The following is a 25,430-nucleotide window of genomic DNA, read 5'->3' on the forward strand; positions in this document are numbered from 1 at the left end:
TTGGTAAAAAGCATGGTTTGCACCCAGACAGATAGAGACAGATGTATAAGTAGAGCTTTAGACTGATGATACAGAATAACCCAAAACTAAAGATGACGTAGAGACGGGTGAACCATGTGAGCATCTGATATATGTTCAGAGTCCATGGTTGGAGACTTTTCTTTTCCACTAAGCCTTTGCCCCTTTGTCAATGGCTGCATGTAAGTACCTCTCTTTCATTGATCTATGCACCTGGCCTCACCCAACACTGGTCCATTTACACAGCTCCATAAATGATTTCATCTTTCAGAAGGTTAATCAGCCTCGCTTTCCTGGGATAACCGTGTTTAATCCTGATGTCTTGTTCTATCTGTAGGATGCTAGATTTCACTTGCCAATTCTTTATGGAGGGCTTTTGTATCCATGTCCTTAATAGAAATAATTGAGTTAACAACCAGTACTTTCGAATGTTTTTTTTTTTGAGAAACACATACACATATAAAATAAAATATGATCATATATACCTGCCTGTCCCCTGTGTTAACTCCCGTGTACTATTCCCTTCCAACTCTATGTCTTTCTTTTTTAATTTTATTTTTTCTTCACAATTTATTCATTATATATCCCGATTGAACCCCCTCCCTCAACTCCCCCAATCCCACCTTCCCTCCCTCTTCCTCTCATCCCCTTCCCCAACTGAAAGGGGGAGTCTCCACTATTGCCATCGTCCCATAGCTTGTGTAAGGTCTCATCATCAGGACTGCTTAGATCCTCTTCCTCGATGGCCTGGCAAGGCTGTGTCATCAGGGGCGAGTGAACAGAGAACAGTCAACTGAGTTCATGATAGAGGCAGCCCCTGATCCCCTCCCTCAGAGATCCACATGGAGACTGAGCTGCCAATTGGCCACATCTGAGCAGGGGGTCTAGGTCCTCTCCATGCACGGTCCACTAAATCCAGTTAGTGCTGCCGATACTGCATGGGAGGGGCCATCCACCAAAGCATGGAAATGCAACCAGTCGCCACACCTTAAGAGAGTGAGTCCCCCCACACACACACTGCAGCCTGTATCCATTGACAATAGCTCTTCAGTATAAGGTAGAGCCGACATTATTACACCGTTTATTCTGAGATTTGGTCTGGTTTGATCTTGCGTGGGGAATCATGAGTGCAATGTCATGGCATATCCCAAAAGCAGCACCCTACAGCACTCTAAGCCAGCTTACTCTTCAATTCTTTCCTCCTTTTCTGAGATGTTCCCTAATCCCTGAGTGCTCAATTTTAAAACAGACATCTCTCTGTTAACCCCACCACCACCAAGACTCAGGGACCTGTGTTTCTGGTTGGTGTGTTTTTCTGGCTCTGCTGTTGAGGCCACGGCGGTCTCATTCGGTACCCAGGAAAATCTTTTCGGTTTTCTTAGAAAGCTGGCACTGATGTTTCTTTTTTAATCATAAGGTAGAAACTAGTGGTGAACTCATTTTGGTCCTAGAGATTCCATCTTCAGGAGGATTGAAGTTACAATCAACCTCTTTAATTGTAGGGTTTTCCTGGTTTATAGTTCCATTTATGCTTGTGTGTGGCTTTGCTTTGGTTTTGACTTGGGTCAGGGGGCAGAGGATTGAATCCAAGTTAGATAAACACTCCGATGCCCAGCTGCTATCATTCCCACCTCTCCTTTCACTTTCCTTTAAAGGCAGGGTCTCACTTGTTGGCCCAGCCTTGCCCTGTACTCCCTCTGTAGTCCAGGTGGGCCTTGAACTTAGGATCTTCTTACCTCTGCTTCATTAGTCACTGGGATTACAGACTAACAGGACCGATTTGATGTTACTGTTTCTTCATCTCCTCCTCAGGTATCTCGGGGGCCCTCTTTGATGGGTTTATTCTTTTTCCAGGGATTTGTGCCCCAGTGTGTCTACCCACCTTGACTTATGTGCTTGTTTTCTGTGCACCATGTGACTGAGCAGGGACTTTCCCTGAGTACTTATATGTTTTCAGTTCAGACCACAGTACCTAGAATGAGAGTAGACTTCAGTAATGATGTGTCATACGGTGCCAGCTGCGAAGAGGCTGTTGTGATGGGCAGGTGGATATATGTTCAGTAAGGCAAAGCGAGATGGGTACCACAGAGGTGAGTTTTCCGCACAGTAGGGGTTGGGTTTTGGTTGTACTGATTTCGTTTTGCTCTGTTTAGAGCAAAGGACTCAAATATTTAAAAACTAATTTAAAAATCATTCTGAAACATACTTATTTTAAGATACAAGAAAACTCCAAAGGAATAAATTTAGAGTACAAGTAGGGGCATGACAAAATTTCCCTCTTGGGAAATGGGCTTTTTTAAAATAAACTATAATATCTTTAAGGCTAAGCCTACACAATTAAGCTAAATTGAGGGTTGATGATTGGTTGATTATTTTTGTATGTGAGAAAGACAGTATGTAGTATATAGTGGAAAGGAATGACATGCACAGAACTTCGGTAGTTTGTGGGTTTTACTGAGTGGATGACTTTATCTGAAGTCATTCCCAGTAGCGCCTTTTCATCCTCTGAGGTCTACCTTGTTTTTTCCCTGGCTTCCATCTATCTTGTTAGACATTCCTAAGCTTAACAGTTACTACAAGCAACCAACTTTCAGTTCCTTAGACTTTCCTAATCATTTTTTTTCCAATTCACAGAGTTTAGTTTTTAACCTTCATTATCCCCTTCAGAATGTTTGGGTCATTTTCATTCCTGCTTCTTAAGTTACAAGCAGAGATTGTTAACATGCAACCATTCTCTTCTAACACAGATCTTGAATACTATGAGTTGACCTCTGAGTGTTGCTTTAGCTGTATCCTATGAACTTCAATATTTTATTTCATTTCTGTCATGCCTGATGTATTTTTAAATTTTTCTTACTTTTTTTGTCTGTGGTAAAAGTGGTATGTTACTGGCTGGATGTGTAAAGAGTTTCTTGCTGCCTTTTGATTCATTTCTAATCTAATGGTGTGATGGTCAGAGCGATAATTTATCTGGTTTATTTGCTCTACATGTCTTACAGCTGTATGATGCAGAACATAGTAAACCCTTTTTCTTGATCAGTGATTTCATGAGCACTTGGAAAGAATGTGTGTTCTGGTGCTACCAAAGTAGCCTCAAATAAATATCTTGATTTCTTGGTGGGTGTGCTGGCTAATTTTATGTCAACTTGACACAGCTTGAAAAGGAGAGAACCCCAACTGAGGAAATGCCTCCATGAGATCAGGCTGTAGGCAAGCCTGTAGGACATTTTCTTAGTGATTAATGTGGGAGGGCCTAGCCCAGTATGAGTGGTGCCTTTCCTGGGCTGGTGGTCCTGAGGTCTATAAGAAAGCAAACTGAGCTAGTCATGTAGAACAAGTCAGTAAGCTGCACTGTCCCATGGCCTCTGCATCAGCTCCTGCCTCTAGGTTCCTGTCCTGTTTGAGTTCCTGTCATGACTTTCTTCACTGGTAGACAGTGGTATGGAAGTATAAGACAAAATCCCTTTCCTCCCCAAGTGCCTTTGGTCATGGTGTTTTCATCACAGCCATAGAAAAGTAACTAAAATTGTGGGTCTGTTTCTGAGGTGTTTGCTCTCCCTGATTTTCTGTCTTCCGGCTTTATGTTGACTAAGAAGGTGTTTGAGTAACAAAGGGTAATTATGAATATCTCTAATTCTCCTTTCAGCTTTCCCAGGTTTGGGTTCATGCATCTTAGAACTTTGCTGTTAGGCTCATAAACACTCAAGATTGGCGTACAACTTTCTGAAACTTTCCCCTGGGAATATTCTTCACTTCTAAGGCTTCTTTGTCCCATATTAACTGTCCTGACATTTGTTTTCTTTATCCTTTCAGTGACCCTCATTTGAAACGGGTCTCTGTTAGGCAGCAGGTATTCGTGTTTTCCGCCACGCCAAGAGCATCTGTCTTTCTTTAAGATGCGCTTATTTATGCTTATGTGCATGTGTATGCAGGGCCACACAGTGGCCAGAAGGGGGTACCCCTTCAAGCAGGTCATTGTGAGCCGTCCCACCTGGGTGCTGGGAACCACATTCCAGTGCTCTGAAAGGGCAGCAAGTATTCTTAACCCCTAAGATGTCTCTCCAGCCCTGCCAGTCTTTTTGTTGGTGTGCATAAACTGTTTCTACTTGATGCAGTTACTGATATGTTTGGACTTAGATCTAGCATTCTATTTAGTCTCTGTTTTTGGGGTTTTTTTGTTTTTTTTTTTTTTTTTTTTTTTTTGGACCCCTTTTCCATTCTCCTTCCTTTGGGGCTATTTTATCCACTCTAAAGGTTTTAATTTTATTTATCTGCTTTTTTTTTTTTTTACTGCCTCTCCTTTTTATAGATTTGATTGCTATAGAAATTGTAACACTCATTTCCAGTCAAGTTAAAAATCGACCTTTTGCCCTTTTGAGTAAGGTGTAGAAGCCTCATCCCCACAGAGACCCTCATATCTGAGGAATGAAGAAAAATGAGACTTGGTTCCAGGTCAGATGGAAGAGACACATTGCCCTGGTCACCTCTCACCACAGGTGTAGGGCCTCCTCCCGCTGTCCTGTCACATCTGTGTCTTATGTCTGGGTATGTTGAAAGCTCACTCTGTGGCCATTGGTACTTGCAGCTGTCAAATGTATTGTAAAACAAACAACGAAAACCTCCTTAAGAACCAGAAGTCCGATCCATCTCTGTGCTCCCTACCTCTCCCACCCTTTGTGTGGCTGGTTGATTTATGGTGTAGGACAAGGAACTCAGGGTCTCCTGAATTGGAATTCCAGCAAGTGCCTATCCAAGATACAACTCCAGTCCTTTCTAACCTTATTCTAAGACATGACCCTGCTAACTAGCCCAGGGTCTTCCTGCCTTCTCGGTAGCTGGGATCACAGGCCTGTTTGCCATGTCTGGCCATGCTGCTGGCCTTGTGATATTCCCCGGTTCCCTCTGGTATCTCCTCCTTTCTCTGAAGACTGGGGCTCCTGGCAGTGAATTATCTCAGCTTTTCTCTTTTACCTGAAACCTTCTTCAAATGTTAGCTTTATTCCTGGGGGCATTTTAAATACAGGATTCTGAATTGGCAATACCTTCCCTTTAGTATGTTGAAAAGGCTGCTCTGGCCGTGGTCTCTGATAGACTCCCATGGCTATTCACATTGCTGCCCATCACAGAATGAGTCCTCCTCTCTCCTCTGGCTCCTTCTCTCTTTTTAGCTTTCAGCATTCTGGATGCGATATACTAAGCTGGGCTTCTCGGAGTATGTCCTATTTGCAGTTTACTCTGTTCCTTGAAAACCATTATGTAACACTCTTTTCCGGTCTACACTGTGTCCCCTCCTACTGGGGATCCAACAAGAATATTAGATGATTTAACTGCGCCCATGTGTCCTCACAGTTCTTCTTGGGAAGTTTTGTTTGCTCTAGGTAGAATTTCTCAGTGCTCAGGTGGGGACGCCTTTGACTTCTCTGCAGATCCTTGACCCTTCCCCTATATAACTCTTCTGTCTTACAGGGTCCCATGAAGAGCTATTTCTAAGCCACATTATTGACTGCTTGGGACTCTACTTTCTTCTTGTTCATTCTTGAGAATTCCTCTTTCTTTGCTGAGACCTTGTGTCTTTCATTTGTTGCCAGAGCATTTCCCCTTCGTGCAGCATCTTTATAACATTTTCTTTCAGGTTTTGTCAAATGATTCCAACTCCAGCATCATCCTCAGCCTGGCTTATCTTTTGCCGAGCATTAGACATGTTTCTAACCATGAGCATGTACCTAATAATTCTGGATTATAGCCTGATCATCCTGAATATTACGAGCCTCTGAGCCATGACACATGAAAGATAAATAAATAAATATAGTTTTTAAAATCTTTTCCTCTGTCTCACTGGTGTGTTCCAGTTCTCTGAGATCCCTTTTTAGTGCCCTAGAAACAAAGCTGTGGCTTAGTTCAAATTCTGCTAAAGATTGCCCATGCCTCAGCCCAGACCGAGGGCAGAGCAGCAGAGAGACAAAGAGAAAGGGAAAGCAAGGGCGTTTACCTATTCTCACACCTTTTGCCACCAGAAAGGGACAGCTGCTCCTTGGGATACAAGTCCCTGGGGCCACCACACACCAGCATCAGCGTGGCATTTGGAGGGACAGTAGAAGGGCAGGGTCCTGGGTGATTGCCCTGCCCTTCTGGCATCCAAGGGGACTATAGCAAGCCTAACGTGGGAGGAAGGAAAAGATGTAACTGCTCATCATCTCAGTGATGTTTATCCCACCTTCCTGCTTCTAGTGATGTCACAGCCCTCACAAAGCTACTGTCAAGATCCAGGAAGGTGTTTGGTAGGAAGGACCGGATGTGATGTGCAGCCACCATCTGATCTGGAGCCAGAACCCACTTCCTTTCACCTCTGTGTTTCAGCTCCATTCCTCAAAAACTCACTCTGGCTGCTTCGGAAGCTTGGGCATCGTGAGTTCAAATGGCTGTGGCCTACACCAGCTTCAGTGGATTCCCTTCTGAGCTACCTGTTGCTGCCAAGGGAACAGTCCCTGAGGAGGACCCTGTGGATGGGGTATGTGCCTCTGCCTGAGGTCTCCCTCCTTATAGCATGGCCCAGGATGAACTAGAGTCTCAGTGCTGAAAGATGGCATCTCCTATGGAAGCCAGAGCCCTGTGATTGAGAGAGAAGACCCCACCCATGCTCTTGGACATGCGAGCCAGGCCCCAGGGAAAGGTGCTTTGGGGAAGAGTGTGAGCCAGGTCTTAAAGGCTAGCCCTGTGGTTATACAATACTCAAGTGCCATGGATATCAAGGCAGCACGTGCAATGATTGGTGGATGCCCAGGACATGGAGGGGCTCAAGAAGTAAGGTGGACAGAGCCAGATTGTCACCTCCTCCCGCCACATCCCCAGTGAGTAGTCTCCCTTACAGAAGTAGCTGAGCTTCATGGGTCTGAGTCCGGGAGTGGAGCTGGCTTTTCCTTTTAAGGCCATACTTCCCACAGCGCCGCTTTGGAGAACAGTATCCTTCCCACTTCTGATGACCTCAAGCCCAGGTGGTATTCAGTAAATAACTCAGTTTTCACTTAGGTGGCCTCATGGCATATACAAGCCACTTCAGTCCTGGCCTTCAGAGAGTGAATCTGAGGTACAGGGCAGCCTCCAGCAGAGCATTGGCCCCAGCTGCATCAACATCACAAGGCACCAGGGCAGAGGAGCAGGCTCGGGAGAGGAAGCATCTGTACGGGACATGGCAGAGGGGCAAGCTTGAGGGACACCACACTTTCACATGCAGAGCCCACTTCCCACAGCACTGGAGTCACTGGCTTGCTCCCTGTGGAGAACCACACAGAGGAAGGATGGATTTCAGTGCGTCTCTCCGCTCCACGCAACATGCCTTGGCTAGCCACCAAGGATTTATGTGGCCTTCAGAAATTGTGTTTTCCACATTAACATTGATTGCACTTACATGATCAGATGTGCCTACATTTGAAAGATGATCCTTAATGCAGAAATGCCAGACCCATCCTCGCACATAAGTGCAGAGCAAATCTAACTGTGCTCAAGTCTGGCTAAAGGCCTTGTCTCTGAGAGTGGCTTCCACTGATTAGTGCATTTGCTCCTTAAAGGGTAAAATAGGATTTTTAGGAAAGTTTGAAACATGATGTGCTTAACTACAAAACACCGCTTCCTTTGAGCCACACTGCCTAGTGGGTCATGACCCCTTTGGCCTTTCATGGGGGTCACATATCAGATATTTACATTAAGATTCATAACAGTAGCAAAATTACAGTTATAAAGCAGCAATTAAAATAATTTTATGGTTGGGGACACCACAATATGAGGAGCTGTATTAAAGGGCCACAGCATTAGAAAGGTTGAAAACCACTGGGCTAGTGTAGCCTGGTGTGGGCTGTGGACTGGTTAAGAACTGGTTACCAGGGTGATGTGCATGTCTGTAATTCTGTACTTAGAAGGTAGAAGCAGAAGGGCTGGGAGTTCAAGGCTGCTAGATTTCAAGGGCAGTCTGGGCTAGATGATAACAACAGAAACAGTTTTCTGTGATCAGCTGACAGCAACGCTGAATGTAGAGCTGTCAAGGTGGCTCAGTGGTTAAGAGCACTGGCTGCTCTTCAGTGGACCCAGGTTCAATTCCCAGCACCCAGTTGGCAGCTCACAACCATCTGCAACTTCGGTTCCAGGGGATCCAATGTCCACTTTTGTCTTTGGTGGACACCAGCCATGCATCATTCATGTGCTGCTTGTACATACATGCAGGTAAACACTCATAAGTGTAAAATAAAAGAAAAAAAAGAGCATCTTTGATAACCTATACTGATATCTAAACACATAAACTTTCCATCCCAGACACTTTTCCACCTGGGGTGGAGGATGTCCAGTGACCTGACAGTCCTGGGTCAGAGCTGCCATAGTGGGAATCCACCACAGCATAGATGCCACTGTTTCTCACAGTCATGTCTGCTCCAGTTAGACCGTCTCTTGGTTTAATCCCCGCAGGTTTATTAAAGCGCTAGGCTGTTCTGGAAGGCATCGGCCGCAGTCCTCTCCCTGCGCCACGACACACCCAGCCTGCACCCTCGGAGGATGCCAGGGCAGTTTCTGCTTCTGGCAGTGTCTGGCTGCTTCCACGGTTCCTCCCGAAGGCAGCTCCTTGAAGCCTCAGCCTTTCTTCTCCTCCTCTGCCCACTTCCTTTCCCTTTCTTAGACAACAGTAACAATAAGTATGATTAGCAAGGTGATTTCGAGCCCCTTTCAGAGGACAAGACAGTAAACAGAGCTTGTTTGCCTAAGGACACCCTCCCAGCACCCAGCCACTCAGACTGCATGTGTTAATGAACCCGGAGCCGTTAATGCGGTTTCTTCAGTTAAATTGATTCATGAATTTTGAAGAGAACATTATCTAATGAATTTTCTTTGAATAGAAAGCAATTAAAAGGACAAATCAGTCTGATTAACCCCAAAGTCACCCTCCTGCCACAAATGCTGTACAGTTTGAAATTATATCATAAAAAAACTAGAGCACATTTGCTGTGTCTGTGCCCTCTACTAATCCATGTAAATTAATGAACAACAAAGTTAATTTCTTTGATGACCCTTTTCTAGTATCACCTGGATTATGCTGATGTTTAATTTGCTTAATGTTATAATAAAGACTAAACAGGGTTTTTTTTTTTCCCAGTGAAGTGATTATCATTCCCTTCAGTTAAGAAGTGATTTTTATTATTTAACACGCATGTAAGGGTGTGTTTCCTTTAAGGACTGAATCACACTGTGCCAGCTTGGCGCCAAATGTGGCAAGCACTGTCGAGGACACACTCCCCAGTGTCATTCCTGCCCATGGAGCCGTCCTCTGTGTTGTTCCCTTCAGAGAGTCCTGCCCCTAAGTGCTGGAGCCCCAGAGAGATGTGGCTTGGCCTCCATGCTCCCTACCCAGTGTGTCCCCTCCAGAAGACAATAAGAATGGATTCCTACCAGACTCCTCCTCCTGCCTGGGATTCTACCTTACTCAAGACACATGCCAGGAATGATTCCAAGACCCAGAGGCATCAAGGGAGAGGAGCTGTCTGTGCCCCACCCTGTTCATTTATGCCAGGACACAAAGTGCATGCCACTTGATGCAGCTAGTCAAAGAAGATGGGGGAAGATGTTTTATTTTTTTTTTTATAGCACTGTTCATTCAAGTCGCCTGAAGCTGCCTGCAGCCAGGGTCAACTGTCCCCCTCCCAAACTGGGCTTGCTGGTGGAGGCATCTGGCATTCACAACAGCACTGGGTATAGGCTCGCTCACTGCTGAGTGTGGACAGCTACTGGAGGGCCCCATCCCTAGATATGACCACCTCCTGCATCTCAGCTGAAGCTGGAAATTAACCAGCAGTCCAAAGGCCCACATAGGTGGGCCGGCAGGGGCTCCCGTGCTTGCTAATTGAACTGTGTGCAAACGCCTGCCTGCCTGTTCACAGAAAGAGCATCACATGCCGCCCCACATGGAACATGAGGAAGATGGAAGAAAATTAAAGATGCGGGAAGCCTTCCGAGGCCCGCCCGCTTTGTGCCTGCTTCACTCTCGGTTCTCCTTGCCTGTGCCACCGTGACAGGGCACTGTGTGGAGGCCTGTGTTTTAATTGAGTGTAACACTTCTGTCTGTGTCACTGCATTTTCAGCTGGGGGACTGGCAGCTATTTATATCTGAGCTGCTGGAGCCGTTTGTCCAAATCACGTCATTCTGTTTTCTTTCTTTCAGATTCATTCACCAGACAGGTGTTATGGAAGCTGCTGAAGGTTGTGAAATTCGGAGAAATGGTTTCTTACCAGCAATTAGCAGCCCTGGCAGGCAACCCCAAAGCGGCTCGCGCAGTAGGAGGAGCGATGAGAAGCAATCCGGTACGTTCTGCAGATGGGAGGCAGGCTGGACACTTGCCACTGTTGATCTTCAAACCACGCTGGGAGCCAAGAGTCATCTGAGTAAACGTATCTCAGAGGCCAGCTATGTGGCTGCGATCAGGGCTTGGGGTTGGCTACCCCGGTGAGAGGGACCTTTGTGTCCCAACCGCATGAGCCCTTTGTCGTTAGTAGCCCCTACCAGAGAGGAAGAAGCCCGGAGAGTGGCAAGCAGACAAGAGGGCAGCTTGTTTATTCATTCGCTCTCCTCTAGTCTCCGCCATGGGTGCCCGTTGAGTGGCAACATCCTCTGTACACTGGAAACACAGCTGTACGTCCAGAAGACCAGACGGCTGCCCATGTGGCACCAGCCTTCTGAGAAGGTTTCTCCGTGAAATATTACAGCCCCATCTCCCTGGGTCTCTGGAGCAGGAGAAGATGCGACACCTTGAGTCATAGACATCTTCTGTCCTTGGGCGGTAGCTCCCCGGGGAATGGCTCTTCCCCCAGAACTCATATTTATTTATGTTTCTTCCTGCAAATCTGTCAGAGTTTATTGAGCACCAGCTTTCCAGCCTACAAGAAGGCCATGATTTTAGAGACACCTCATGCTTCCACAATTGCAGTGGGTGTTTTGGCTCCACCGAGGGCCAGCACAGCCAAGGGCCAGACCAAGGCCCTACATGACTTGGGACCTTATGTGCGCAAGAAGGCCTGACATCCCCACAGTCCTCAGGGAGAACTCAAACTACCTCCAGGGTCCCTGAGTGTCCCGAGCAGCCTCCTCTGTGCCAGTGTACCTGCACTATTGTGTTGATAAAGCCTTGTGGGTCTCTGGCATGACAGAAAAATGCTACCTGCTCAGCAGTACACCTTGTCTGGAAGGTGAACAGGCAGTCTGATGAACAGGCAGTGCACACCTCTTTTGGGGGATGGTTGTTGTAGTCCTGGGCTGTTGTGGAACTCTCTGCGTAGACCAGGCTAGAACCCACAGAGGTAGTTGTCTCTGCCTGCTAAGTGCTGGGACTAAATCCATGCATGGCCACAGCAGGCCATGAGGCATTCAGTTTTGCAGCAGACAAAGAGACAGCTCCGAGACGTTTGTTCTGTGACTCCATTTAATGCCCCAGAAGAAGAGAGGAAGCCAAGACATTTCCTGCCCTCCTGCTGCATCCTTGTAGCTAATATTTTAAACACACACCAACCACCCTGACTGGAGTAGGCCTTTCTGAACCTCCCTCCCCAGATCTGAGTCCTTCCCAAGGCTCAGGGGAAGACACACAACTTGGTATTTACCCACATTTAAGTTGGGAACCAAGTTGTTTTTGTTTTGTACAGTTTCCTGTGTGTAACTCACATGAAGATGAAGATGGCCCCATCAGTAGGCCCCTACAGCACAGCGTCTGCTCTGAGTGCAGCTAACATTGTGCTTTAGGAACAAGCCCTGCTGCCCAGTGTGAACACCGGGAAACATGCCACACTTACTTTTTTGATGAGTCCCCATCAAGCACCACCAGAAACTGGTGTAAGGACGAGATTCTGAGACTCGGGAGAAAAGGCCTGGACAGTAGGCTCTGCCTGGTGCCCATATTGGCTAAGTGTCCTTAGCATCACTGACAACAGGGCCCAAGATGGGGGTGGCTGTGTGTGTCCCCTCTACCCCCATACTGCCAGATTGGAATAAGCTCACGAAAACAAAAGTTTTCATGTTTTGCTAAGCAGTACCACTTGCATATTAGAGAGCAAAGAAGGGATGTGGAATCATGTTCATCACTGGACACTTTGTCCTGCATCATTCCTTTGATGGCTGGCAGTCACCACAGCCTCATGACATCTGCTCTCACAACTAGCCATTGCTGGGTTATCCCTCTCTAGAGTAGGAGATGGATTTTGTGGGGTGGGAGTCTCCTCCATCCTGGAACTCAACTTCTCCCAAGTTTCCCAGGTGAGACCCACTGGCCTTGCCAGGAGACTGGGAAGCCTCTAGAAGGTGCCATACCACCCTGCATGAGGGGCACCCAGCCCCAGAGGCTCTTCAGCACCACCCCCGACACACACTCAGAGAACCCCCTTCTTCCGCATCCTCAGACACAATTTGCTAAATGTAGTTCAGAGGCGATCAATACAAGCTCAGGGAGTTTCCCACCTTTTTCTAAATAAACACATTCCTGAGGAGTTAGTTTATTCGCAGATTGCCATGAGCGCCGATGACCCTTGAGTCCTGTTCTGCCATTCACCCAGATGGCTGTTGATAAAGATTTAGCATCATGTTCTGAGTGTCAGGGTTGTCAGTGGAGCTGAACCATTTGACCAGAAGAAAAAAACGCACCGGGAGCTATTGATTACAACTTCTCGGTGTCACTTGTTCACCAGGATTTAGGTATTGATGAGGCTGCAAGTGAAAACAAGCTTTCTCCCTTGTGGGCTCTGCCCAGAAGAACAAAGGCAAAGTTGGAAAAAATATTCAGCCAGTTCCAGAATCAGAGGGATTCCATTATTGATTGCAAGGCCCCTTCATGTTATTTTTGTTGGAGACAAATCTATGGGTTTGGAAGTTTTATAGCAGTTGAGAAAGGGCTTGCATGAGTGATGGATCTGGGTATTGGACAAATTAGATTTCACAGCATGAAGATTTCAATGAAGTTGTAATACCTCGGGCTCCTTGAGTATCGATAGCAGTTGCATTGCATGCAGCAGGGGCTCTCAAGAAGAGGACAGCGATGGTGTGGGTCCTTCAGATATGGCCATGGGGCCCCAGTACATCTTATGGTTGAATAAGATGCTGCTGCTAACCCAATGTGATGCAGGGGCCATTTTTTTGAAGGTGACTTGTGTAAGTCACTGGTCCACAATGTGTTTTGTGCTGGCCATCCTCACTGCAGCATTGATCCGCAGAAGGAAGCAGGGAGAGGTGTGCATGGTTCTCACTTTCATAACCCCATAATCCATTGAGAGGGAAGAAAAGAGTCAAAGTTGAGAGGTCGGATCTGATATCAAGGAGAATGTTGGAATATACATCCAAATGTCAGCAAGAACCAGACTGAGTAGCATGCCTGCCTTAACCAAAGCTAAGGGTTGGTTAACACCTCACATGGTTTTGTTTTGTTGTTGTTCTTGAAGAAATCAGTCATAGTAACGTTCCATTCTCAATATCCTTCATTGCTCCTTTCAAGGTCAAGGTCAGATGCCCTTGTCCACATACAGGTAGAGCTCCACTTCTCACCCCATGCTGCTCCTGCATACATGGTCAGCTCTCTCCTTCTTGATCTTTATGCCAGTTGTCTTAAAACTGCTCACAGACCACATCTGTACATGTTATCATGGTAGCCAAAACTTGGAGACAAAGCAAAACAATGTCTGTGAGGTGTTGGAAATTGTGTCCCCCATCTCCCAAGCTTTGTTGTGAAACAGCAATGGTCCCCAGGTCCACAGAGACCCACCATCACCATGCCCGTCATTCCTCAAGAGAGGCATCAGGAGACAGGCAGATTAAGACTCCTGCTGGTTAGAACCTCCATTTTGCCTCTTAACAGCCAGGTGCAATGGGTTTGGTGGCCTTGACCTGAGGTGTCAGAGGGCTGCAGGGGCTACATCGGGCATGAGAAACACTTTATCAGAGGTGAAGGCTGGAATGACCCTATCTGCTGTATCACGTGTGTGAGCACAGTCAGCTCAGCAGGTGACCCATATGGCTGAAGACATGGTGGTGACCACAGGACTGCCCATGTGGAGGCTTTGAGCAACAAGGAAGCAGCAACAGTGGGATTCACAGGTTCTGAGATACAGAGCTCAATATTTCAGACACCTGTGCCGGGTAGTTTCCTCTAGAATGTCAGCTGGCCTGAAGCTGGTCACTGTCTTCCCACTCACTTGCCATGGTAGATAGAAAAGGCAGGGATGCATCAAGGGCAGCCCTCTCACTGGAGCTCTGCAGGAGTGGCTGTGTCACCACAGCGGGACACCTAGAGTGTGGCCACTGTGTATATACCGGAGATAAGCTGACTTGCACAGCTGCTGTCTACATTTCCCTGTGTCAGGGCAGCTCAGCCTCTTCCAGAACCAGTGCTCATGGAGGCAGGTACCCAGAACTCAGGTTGTGTTCACTAACAGTTGCTATCTCTCCACAGTACATGTGTTCCCTGGGCCCTGGTTACAGTGATCTCCATGGGCTTCCCACTGTGCCCACAGTGGCAATGTGAGCCCTCCTTTAGCCCTCTGGTTACAGCTCTCTTGGAAGCTGCTTGTTAGGGTCCCAAGGCAAAAATGTTGAATCCACAGCGTTCTCTGCAGCAGGCATGTAAGGCATGTCCCTTGACAGGGCAGGTGTGTGGCCATCCCTGGCAGGCTGAGCGTAGTCATGCTCTTTACACTGTTACCCAGGGAGAGAGATGGGGTGAGTCTATTGACTCCAACCACCGTGGGTTTCTGAAGGCTTCATAGGTGTTATTGTCCATCCTTTCCAACCTATGCTCTGAAGCAGTAAGGAATAAAGGCATGAGGACACCAGTATATTCTTTATTAGGATAAAAGCAAGATTGGCAGTGATGGCACAGCCCAACATCTTCCCAGTGATTCCCACCAGGTTGAGGTCCCAATACCAGCCCTGCCCTCTCTCACCACCCCGGCCAAGGCACATGTTAAAATTCTCTGAAGGAATTTGGGGTACAGACAAATCTTCTGTGGGCACACTGGCTCTTCTTGTCCCCTCTTCCCCTGCGGGATAGGAGCTGGTGAGCCCGGAAGTGTCTGTATCCACAAAGCAAAGGAAGGGCCACAGTAGCTGCCCAGCCTCCACACATGATGGACCATGGAACCTCGGTCCATGTAGACAAGCTGCCTGCTCAGTGACCTAGGCAGACCGTTGTCAGTCCCCTGTGGACCACACTGCTGAAGTATGCAAACTTCCTCTGCAGAGACAAGCATTCCCTCATCCTAATGCTAGAAGTCAAAAAACTCAACCTGGACGAGGTCAGAGCCTTGTGGCTGCCAGGTCTAGCATCAGAGTCTCTTGGGTGTAAGCATTGCCCTGGAGCCCGGGCCACATGAGCACCTGGTATCTATCTCTTTTGAACCCCTATGGTGATGTCTATAAATTTGCCTGGTGCCAGGCAAGGAAAATGGTGGGACAGTTGCTATCAGGGGGTTCATGAGATTCCAGACCTCTGTTTTTGAGCTTGTCAGAGTCAATAGGAAAAAACACCCATGTTTGAGAACTCACTGGAATCATTCCCCACTGCTTTTATTGGTGCGGCGTTTTGCATAGCACAGGACTAGGCGAATGGCTCAGAACACACAGACAATGCCACAGCCCAAGCATGCACATGCCCAGCCACCATTATCCTTGGTACACTCTGATGGTAATCATCTCCTTAATATGCTTGTTTCCACTAAGAAATGGCCTCCCTTAGAGTAAATCCAATGTGTTATAGTAGAGGACTATCCTTAGTTATACTCACACCATTAAGGAGTGGAGAGTAGCCTGGGTACCTCAGACCTCTGAGTCGGAAGGCCAAAGCAACCCTAATAAGGACTTCCTAGTCTACAGGCCTTGTTAGGATGAGTGACCCCCTGACCATACCTGCCACTGGGTGTGCTGCCAATGGCAGTGTGTCCAGGGGAAGGCATAGATGCTGGTGCTTGTGAGATTCCATGTTTCCAGAAGAGAAGGGAAAGAAAAACTCCCAGTACAAAAGCACGGCATAAGCTGGCTTGGGCAGCTTCACCTATAAAGGGCAACTAGGGATTCTTTTGTGCATTCACAAAAGCAGCTATATATGGTAACCAAAGAGATGGCTGCATTCAAATAAAACTTTATTTACAACACCAGAAGGTAGACAGCAGCAGCCCCTCAGCCATGGTTTGCCAACCCCTTAGGTGAAGTGGGCCTGCCATTGTCCCTGAAGACTTTTAGTTACAGCTTGGTGATAGCAGAGAAAGTTACTTCCCGTGTAGAGCCCAGAAACGCAGTTTTAACTTCAGGAGGTACACATGATAAATCACTTTTCAGATGCAATCAGGGACCCTCCTCCCAAATCTTGATACAAAGCATCCCATATTCCACACACACCTCAGAGCAGGTGTACCTCCTCCATACCCCAAAGGATACCCTCAAGGCCTCTGTAGGGTGCAAAGTAGGGACACTGAAGGAACCAACATGGCCGCCTAACTGGAGGTCTATCTGGTGGTGCCAGACAGTCACAGGCAGGGCCTTGCCTGTAGCACAGAAGCCTCAGCACAGAGCCAGACTGACTGTGACACCCCTCTTTTTCAGGTCCCCATCCTCATTCCCTGCCACAGGGTGATTTGCAGTAACGGCACCATTGGCAATTACTCTGGAGGAGGGCAAGCTGTGAAAGAGTGGCTTCTGGCCCACGAGGGCATCCCAACTGGCCAGCCAGCCTTCAAAGATTTAAGTCTGCCAAGGACCCAGCTCAAGCCATCCCGTGCATCCACCACTTCTAAGCGGTCTGACCGAAATTGAGTAATCGTTTGAGTGACACACAGATGTAACACGGTGTCAAACACGGATGTGTGATGGCACCACTATATTAAAAGAGCTGTGTGTATCCTGGGGGACTCGGTGGCCTCCCTTTCTTGTTTCTACTACATTTTACAACAGAATGAGTTCAGATGACCCACCCTTGTATATGTCATCAGTTCCCTCCTCTGACATGGTTATTGTTCTATTTTTAATGCCCATTAAAACGGGGGTGAGTGAGAAAGGCCTGGTGAGCCTTAGGGCCCTTTTGTGTGAAGGGAGACGTATCTGACACCTGCAGGCAACAGCTGGCCACCCCAGACTGTCCACACTGAACAGCTGACCCCACCCTAGTAGGGCCCCCAAGTCATCCTTCAAACCATTTACCCTGTGGAGATGGCAGCCCCCATTCATTTCCTAACATCCCACCCTTGCTGGCTGGAGGAAAGACAGGTCAAAAAGTACATACTTTGTTGAGGGCCTCAGAGTCGCTTCTCCACCTGCCAGGAAAGTGTTTTGCATCCACAGTGGATGTAAGATAATTAGACAGAAAAATATTGCCATCTTCCAAAAAAAAAAAAAAAAAGAATTTAGAATGCTGAATAGCTTGTGGGACATGAGTTTGACTGGACTGGTGCCTTTCTAAGCATTCAGGTCACCCCAGATTCTAGCTGTCCTTTTTTTCCCTTGTGTTTGAATGCTCTGGGTAGTAGGTAGAAGGGACACGGTCCCTATGGAGAGCCTCAAGGACGAGGAACCTATAAAGGTCCCAGAACTCTGTGCTGATGCTGTGCATTCAAGGTTATGCAGTCACTCAGCTCATGCTGCCATCAGCCCTGGAGACTGTCTCCAGATCCGCCATGCTGCTTCACAGTTACAGCACCCTTCCAGCTTTAAAACTGACGATTCTCAATAATAATAATAATAATAATAAAAGGAAACTCAAGCCAGGTGTGCGAATAAGTAAAATAGCATGTGATTGGAGGAACGAAACCACCAACTGTGTAGCAGACAGCTTGGGTTTATGGTGGCTTCTCTGACAGCAGGAACCCCTCATGCCATCGAGATGGAATCACAGCCTCGTAAAGAACTGGCTTTGATGCGTTCGGTACTGCATGCCACCTTGACACCCGTGTAAACAAACCACAGGCCTCTCTCCCTGGTTTACGATTTAGCATGTCCTCCTCTTACATCAGCTGCACTGACTCGGAGGCATTACCAATACCACACTCCATGAGTTTGGTCATCACCCAGCACATGAAATAAGGTGGGTCTTGTTCACATGGTGAGCCCCATAATTAATGCATTCTCAGACAGGGCGGGGTGTACACACTGGCATCCCCCATCTAGCCTCACCAGGGTATTTTCTGCTCATTTTCTGGAAGGGCCAGCAAGACATGGGAAGGGCTTGGGTTACCTTGTATCAGAGTAAAGCCACACTGATGTCTCCCCAGTGCCAAGAAGTCACCAGATGATGCCTTTGTCCTCTGCCTGAAGAGAGCAGAATTCTCAAAGAGCAGCTCTGGGCCCTGCAGCCTCCTGTGCCTTGTATGTGTGTGTTCCAACAGAGGGCACTGTGGCTGCAGTGTGCTAGGGAGACCCCGGCCTCCTCTCTGCTCTAAGAGGAGTTGGAAGGTGGGCATCAGGTTTGAACTGAGCTGGTTCTGAGCAGGTCCTCCACCCTGCCATGTGGGCTGCCAGGCCAGTGCCTTGTACATTGGCCTCCTGTGCCTGGGTGGCCTATGTAATGGGAGCTTTCCTTGTGATCTATACATTTCCAAATAGATCCAGGCTCTAAGAGGAGCCTGGGGCTGTACAGATATCCACGGATGAACCCCCCAGTATGGGACAGCCACATGCAGCCGGGACACCAACCCATCAAAGCCACAAGGGCAACCTGGCAGTTCCAGGTAGCCCGGAATGACAAGCGGGCGTGTTTGGGCCTGCCCTTGGAGCAGTACGAAAGCTGTGTCTGCTCTCCTCTCCGAGGGTTTCCTCAGTGCTGTCATAACAGGTCCATAGATGCCCCGAGGTAGCCATTGACAGCAGCAGGACTCACCGCAGTGGCCGTGTACTGCTCCAAGGATAAACTCTGCAGAGGCTGACATGAAACGCGGGCACGGTCGCCTGGAGCTGCTCTGGCTCAGGGTTGCAGCGCAGCTTGTGAAAATAAGAGGAAGAGGAAAGGCATAAAGAATTACAAAAATATTTTCCAAATAAAAAGAAATGTTGAAACAAGAAAGCTGTGTTCTTTGGCCTTGGCCCCGGGTCCCCCTCACCTATTGAGTCTGCATGCCCTGAGCTGCTGTGTTTTGAATGCTCCACGTGAAGGGAGGCCTGTGCAGCGTGTCAGCTGCCGTTGCACTGAGGCTCCTGCCAGCTACCCTGTCATCTTGCCATCTCCATAAACCATAGTGCCCACAGACCCAGACCTCATTGACAGCAGACTAGAGAGATGCATTTGACCATGAAGGAGGTTGAAACTTGGAAGGGGGTGTTTTCTCCCAGTCTCTTCCCTATTAAGGATACACAAGCCACCCACTTACCCATGTCCTGTGGCCTTATCAAGTGATTATTTTCTGCCCAAAGTAGGGAAACTCCTACCTGGAACAAGATCAGCCCTGGGTCTGGAAGCCAAGTTCCTGTAAGAGGCATTATAGGATGAAGGGGTCGTTCTTTGAGATTCTAAAAGTAACAGGTGCAGACAGTAGATTCTTCAGGGGATATGTCGGACTTGCTTGGGATAACTGGATGTTTAGCTCCCTACCAGAAAGCTTCTGGAATGTTCCCCAGGGTTCTGCCATGTGCTGGAAATCCATACTCCTTGATATCTCCTAGTGTGCCTCTCTCTTCCCAAAGTTCTACTCCCTGCTACTGGTCTCTTGCCCCAAGTCCTTCCCCCTTCTTTTTAAAGGGCCTAATACTGAGACCTGAGCACTTTTAGGACAGCCTTCCCATACAAGCACACATACAACAAAGCCCACAGCAAGTGTGATCAAGGGCAGTGGAGGAGTTGTGGGCCATCTCCAGAATGGCTTGTTAGAGTCTTGGCAACTAGGGCAAAATGCTGCATACGTTCCACTGTGACCCTGGATCTAGTTCTCAAGAACAAAATGGCTGTGTGCATTTTTATGCCAGCTCTGACCCTGATACTATCAGAGTGTACAGGGAATCCCAGCTGAATCTGTTTTCCCTCCAGAGCATTCCAGAGAGGCCAGTGCTTCTTTGATTTCAGACACTGCTCGGTAGGACTCTGGAGTGACAAACACACTGGCGTAATGTGGGACCTAAGGAGGAGTTTATTTTGCTCTGAAGATTTTCCAGGAAGTCCATTCAGGAAGCTAAACCCTTTGCAGCTTCCTCCTGTTAGGAGATGTCTGAGGCCCTGTGTGTCTTGTTTGCTTGTGTGTCACAAATATGTCACAGAGGGTAAGGTGGAGGCCCTTGTGGGGGAAACTAAATAATTTTTTTGTCTTCTCCAAGCCACCTATGTCTGCCCTTTCTTTTCATGAACATTGTCTTTAAAATTTTACATTTAAGAATCAAGACTTAGCAGAGCACAGAAAGCCACATAAGATGTAGCTGCAGCTGTTAGAGAGATGGAGGCAGGACAATGGTGACTGAGAGGCCAGCCTGGGTTATATAGGAAGACCTGTGTCTTACAAAATTTAAAAAGCAGCATTTGTGAGGCAGAGGCAGGAGAGGACATAGGAAGATGTTCCAAAACGGCAACAAATAAACAAACAAACAAACAAATAAATAAATAAATAAATAAGGGAAAATTGAATTAAGTTCCTGGCTATCTCACTGGAACAGTTTGAAAAAAGGTGAGATTCTGTAAAAGGCTCATTCCTAGTCCTATTGTACGTCTGTCTATCTGTCCAGAGCAAAGGGGAAGTGTTGCTTAAAAGCCAAGAAACAAAATCATAAGTTCTGCCATGGCTCCAGGTGGACAAGGGCAGGCGTCTGGGGACCTCAGAATCCTGGGACCCCGTGGCTCCAGCTGCTGACAGATGGAGGACGCCTGGCCTCCATCACCCAGGGCTGTTCCAACAAGGGTCTGTGGTGGGGTTGGGGGCCAGAGTGGATGAGGAAGTAGGAAGTGGATGCTGGGCCATGAGGTGCAAATTGACAGCAGGGCCCAGCCTGACAGCGCCTCTGATTGATGAGAGGACACTGTTAACAAGCCTTTAAAGTTTCTCATTAATGTTTTTTTCACTGAAAAGAGCCACAAGAAAAAAATTCCACATGGACGGTAATTAAGATCGATCCTGTACAGTATGGTGCTGCCGCTGTTGGGAGCCTTTAGAAGAAAGCAAACCCTCCTATTAAACACTCATTTTCAGGCTGCCAACTTCTGGGTTATTGAAGCCCCGTGCCATGTGGGGGATGTGAGTGAGGCCCATTTTTTGAACTGGAGCGGTAGACCACGTAGGGAACCTGTTTTCACTGAGGACACAGGATGGAGCCTCCACATTTTCGTTGCCATGGTCTCTGATTTAGTGGCCCAGAAAAGGAATGAGGTATTGAGTGACAGCAGCTCCCAGCCAGTCCCATGGAGTGCCATAGGTGGCCCTGCACCCCAAGAGACCCTGGAGTGAGGTGGAGGGCAGAGGAAGGAGCAACAGCGTTAGCAGTGGTGCCTTTTCCTTGTGTACACAGGACACTGCAACCCAAGTCTCCCTGATACACCACATAGGTATGTGTGCCTTCAGGTCCATTTGTTGACTTAGATGACTTGAAACCCAGCTGGAGAGGATGCCGGTGTCCAAACGCCCAGTGCTGTGTGACTCTCTGCAGAAGTCCTGCCTTCACATGTTTTGGTTGCTGTGGCTACAACAACCAGCAAGGAGGTGCAAGTGTGAGATTTTTAGACGCTATAGAAGGGGTAGGAGGCACGTGGAATGACTCATTGTGAAGTCTATCAGGAGGCCCTCCTATGGGACTTGACTCTAGAACCTCCCATTCTTGAGCCTCTGTGGGAAGCTGGGCTCTAACCTGAGACAGAGTCCCAATAGGGAATGAGACCATTGTCAAGGCCTTGATGGCCAATTTCTAAGAGACAAGGACCATTTCTGCATCTAGCCCGTCTAACCGGGCTAGCAGTGCTCCCGGAAGTCCTGTCAGCAGAAGTGGCCCTGAAGCCTCTCCGTCGTTCAAGGTCAACGCATACAACTCCATGAAGCTGAGCAGCCAGCCCCTCACTTAGCATCAGCAAGCCTGGCTTAAGCAGGTGTTCCTAAGAGTGGCCCTTTCCCAGTTACCAGGACATGAAAATTCTCACTGAAGTTCTTCCATGCTACCATGTTAGGCCACTGGGGAAAAGACATTCTGGAATAAAGGCAGCTACTGTGCACCACAGTTCTGTGTGGTGACCCTGGATGGAAGGCATGGAGCTTTGGCTTGAGTCTTTCCCTCGAGTGGGTTCCTGGGAAGTAGCTTCTTCCCAGGGCTCCTTCCTGGCTGGTTGCTCCACCCAGTACACTAAGGCTTCTTGAAGGAGCCTCAGATCAGAGGAATGGATAAGAAGTAGCTTTAAGCCTTCCCCGGGATATTCTGGAGCCAACACTTAGAGAAAGGCTGTGGGCGAGAGTGCACACCACTGACCCCATTTGGAAGCTGTCCTAGCTGGCTGTTAGGTCCTAGATCAGAGCAGCCCCACAGGCTCTGCATGACATGTATAGAAGGCCACTCACTCCCGGAGGTGGGACAGTCCTTTTGGGGCCCGCTGCCATACTTGGGAAGATCTTAGGCAGTGCTATTGTGGTGCAGACTTTGCTTATCTCTGGAGCCAGGGGAGGTCAATCCTTCCCCAAGTCTACAAAAACTTCTGGGGGGTGGGAGGACTGTAGTCCCACGTGCCTGGACTCTTCATCTGTGTCATCCTGTCTTCCATCTGTGCTCAAGGCTGGGCCTCGCCCCAATTCCATGCCAGCAGTGGTCAGAGCCTTTTTCACCACCCTCACGAGGCCCAGGTCCTGGCTCTAGATTGCCTGAATACATGGCCACAGCTGGAAGCACATTACCTCTGACTCCCATCAGACCATCATGTCCCAGGCCTTTGTCTGCATCATGCCTGGATAACTCCCCTTTGGAAAGAACTGCACCATATTTTCTCAAGGTCTCCACTGTCCCCAACCCAGGGAAAGCAACAGGTCCCAGTTACACTAGGTTTGTACAGAACACTGCACTTCAGTTATGTCCTAGAAGGCAGCAGCTGGCACACAGCAGTGACAGCCATTGGAGTTTTCCCTTTTGGGACTCCTGTGTGCACTCTGCACCTGAGGGGGGAGGGACAGTCCCTCTGCCTTTAAGACAGTCCTGGTCATGAGAGTAGACCTCAGGCTAGTTCTGTACACAGGCCAGTGCACTCAACACAGATCTACTCTTGGGCTCACACCCACTGTGGTTGGGATTTAGGCAGGATTCTGACCCACAGAACCAGGTGTACCCCAGCAGGTATAGCCAATACCAAACCTAAAGTTCACTACATCACGTCTGGCCAGTATCTCCATACCCAGCTCGAAAAACTAACAGAAGCCAGTTATCTATGGCCCAGAGCTTCCCCCAGAGGACCAGTACCCTGGGCATCCCTGTCCCACCTCCACCAGGATGCTTTTCAGCTCAAGAGGACAGAGCCACTGAAAGTTTGTCTGGGATTAGATCTAGAATGCTCTAGCAGGTGTAAAGAGGAGCCATGGACACTGTTGGCTTTGGGTGATTCTGAAGAATGTAGAAGGGACCTTGAGATTAGGGTTAAAGCTAGTTGCCTCGTAGATAGCCTGGTTATCTTCACCACCTTCTACATGGGGTCCTTGCTAAGCTGAACACTCTCTTCTCAATCTTACCTTGCTGTAATGGCTCTGGGAAAAAAGCCCAAGCTGTTCTGTCCTACCCCTGAGATGTGGGGGGAAAGGGTCATCTTTTTGACCCCTGAGAAAAGTTAGGTAATAGGGATAGGAAGGATCCCAACCCCAATAGCCTACCAAGGTCCTTGGGGGAGCATGCCTTGGGTATTGCCAGAACTGTCAGAACATCCCCAAAGATCACAGACTCCCAGGAGCAATGGATAAAGACAGTCATAAATACACCCTCTGTGGCCCATGCAAAGAAACACAGCCAGACACCGTCAAAATTCCCTTCGTCAGATGAGGAAATGGAATCAACCTAGTTATCCATCAATGAGAGTAGCGGTGAGTCTACCCGGAATAACAGGAGGGATGCTGTGTGGCTAACTGGTTCTTCCCATTCTCACAAGAAGAGGACCATCCTGCATAGTGCTAAGTTGGAGAAGATAGCACAGGACAGTGTCTGGTGGGCAGAATAAGCCTGTGCAAATCATTGTGATCATGTCTGTTGCTAGTGGCCATCTCCGTGGGCACTACATGCCTACAGGCATGACTGTTCACATAGTCTGTCTGTCATTCTCTATGCATACTATATGGGCAGGGAAAGTAGGCAGAATCTTCAGGTTTGCAAAGAACATTAGATAAGGGCCAGCAAAAGGTCTCAGAGAGTCAAATCCTGCTTCTCAAGCCTGATGGTCACAGCATCCCTCCTGTTACTCCAGGTAGACTCACCCCTACTTTCACTGATTGAGCTCATTCCAAGAACTCCACTCAAGTTGAAGGAGAGCACTGACTCCCTAAAATCATCATCTGACCTCCACATGGGCATTATGGCACCTGTGCACCCACACTCACACATCCATGCGCCCACACCCACACACATCACAAATGGACAAGCAGGAGGACTGACGCTATCAATAAGTGCTCAAGCACTTTCCAAACGGGCAGAAGGCCCTGGGCTTAATGCCAGGTACTACACAGACACATGAGACCCTGGGTCTATACCCAGTAACCCCTCCTGCTTCCTACTGCACAGCACTCAAGAGAAAATGCTGGTGAGAGGGAGTGGTATCCATGCATTTTCCACTGCTGTTGCTCAGTTCCTGCAGCAATGAGAACCCAAGGCTTCCAACTTAAGGGCTCCATCTTTAGTCGGCTGATGGAGCCTGGACCACCCTGCTGGTGGAAGAAGATGGACAGGCTAGACATCCTATGCTCCTCCACACATGAGCTCTCCCTTTGCAGAGAGGACATGTCTGTTCATTTTCATCTGAAGTCAAGTGTGTCTTTGAAGAGGTTGGCTGTAAGTAATACAACAACCAAAGCACTAGGGGTGGGTGGCAGGCTAAGCCTGAACTGCTCCTGGGGTCTGAACTTCAAGGACATGCTCTCTTGGGCCACGGTTGGGGGTTACAGTTATGTTAGGACATTGTTAAAAAGGATGCTTTTAAGCCAAAGTCCAGACTGCAGATGGAAAGCAGGGCAAGTTCTATATTGGGGTTGGTTCCTGTACTACTGAGCTTTAGCTGTCAATTTGGCACAACTTAGAGTCACCTGAGAAGAGAGTCTCAACTGAGAGACCTCATGGCCTGTGGGCATGTCTATGAAGGATTGTCTTGATTGGTAATTGATGGAGGAGAGCTTGGCCCACTATGGGCAGCGCCATCTCTAGGCAGTGGGTACTGAGCTGTATTAGAATGCTGGCTAAGCATGAGCCTTGGGGCAGGGAGCCAGAAAGCAGCTCCTCCATG

General features: G+C 48.1%; 1 protein-coding gene across 2 annotated transcripts in view; it reads left to right on the plus strand.

The window, feature by feature from the left end:
* The window catches only part of Mgmt (O-6-methylguanine-DNA methyltransferase), a 232,229-nt gene extending 215,300 nt beyond the window's left edge, over positions 1 to 16,929 (plus strand). For both annotated transcript variants that reach the window (XM_060381491.1, XM_060381497.1), the window contains 2 exons: positions 10,217 to 10,356; positions 16,625 to 16,929. In XM_060381491.1, the coding sequence (XP_060237474.1) occupies positions 10,217 to 10,356; positions 16,625 to 16,834 (350 nt within the window). In that variant the 3' untranslated portion in view covers positions 16,835 to 16,929. The remainder of the gene's footprint in view (positions 1 to 10,216; positions 10,357 to 16,624) is intronic.
* The last annotated feature ends 8,501 nt before the right edge of the window (positions 16,930 to 25,430 follow it).

This window comes from Meriones unguiculatus, chromosome 1 (genome assembly GCF_030254825.1).
Source record: "Meriones unguiculatus strain TT.TT164.6M chromosome 1, Bangor_MerUng_6.1, whole genome shotgun sequence".
NCBI classification, from domain to species: domain Eukaryota; kingdom Metazoa; phylum Chordata; class Mammalia; order Rodentia; family Muridae; genus Meriones; species Meriones unguiculatus.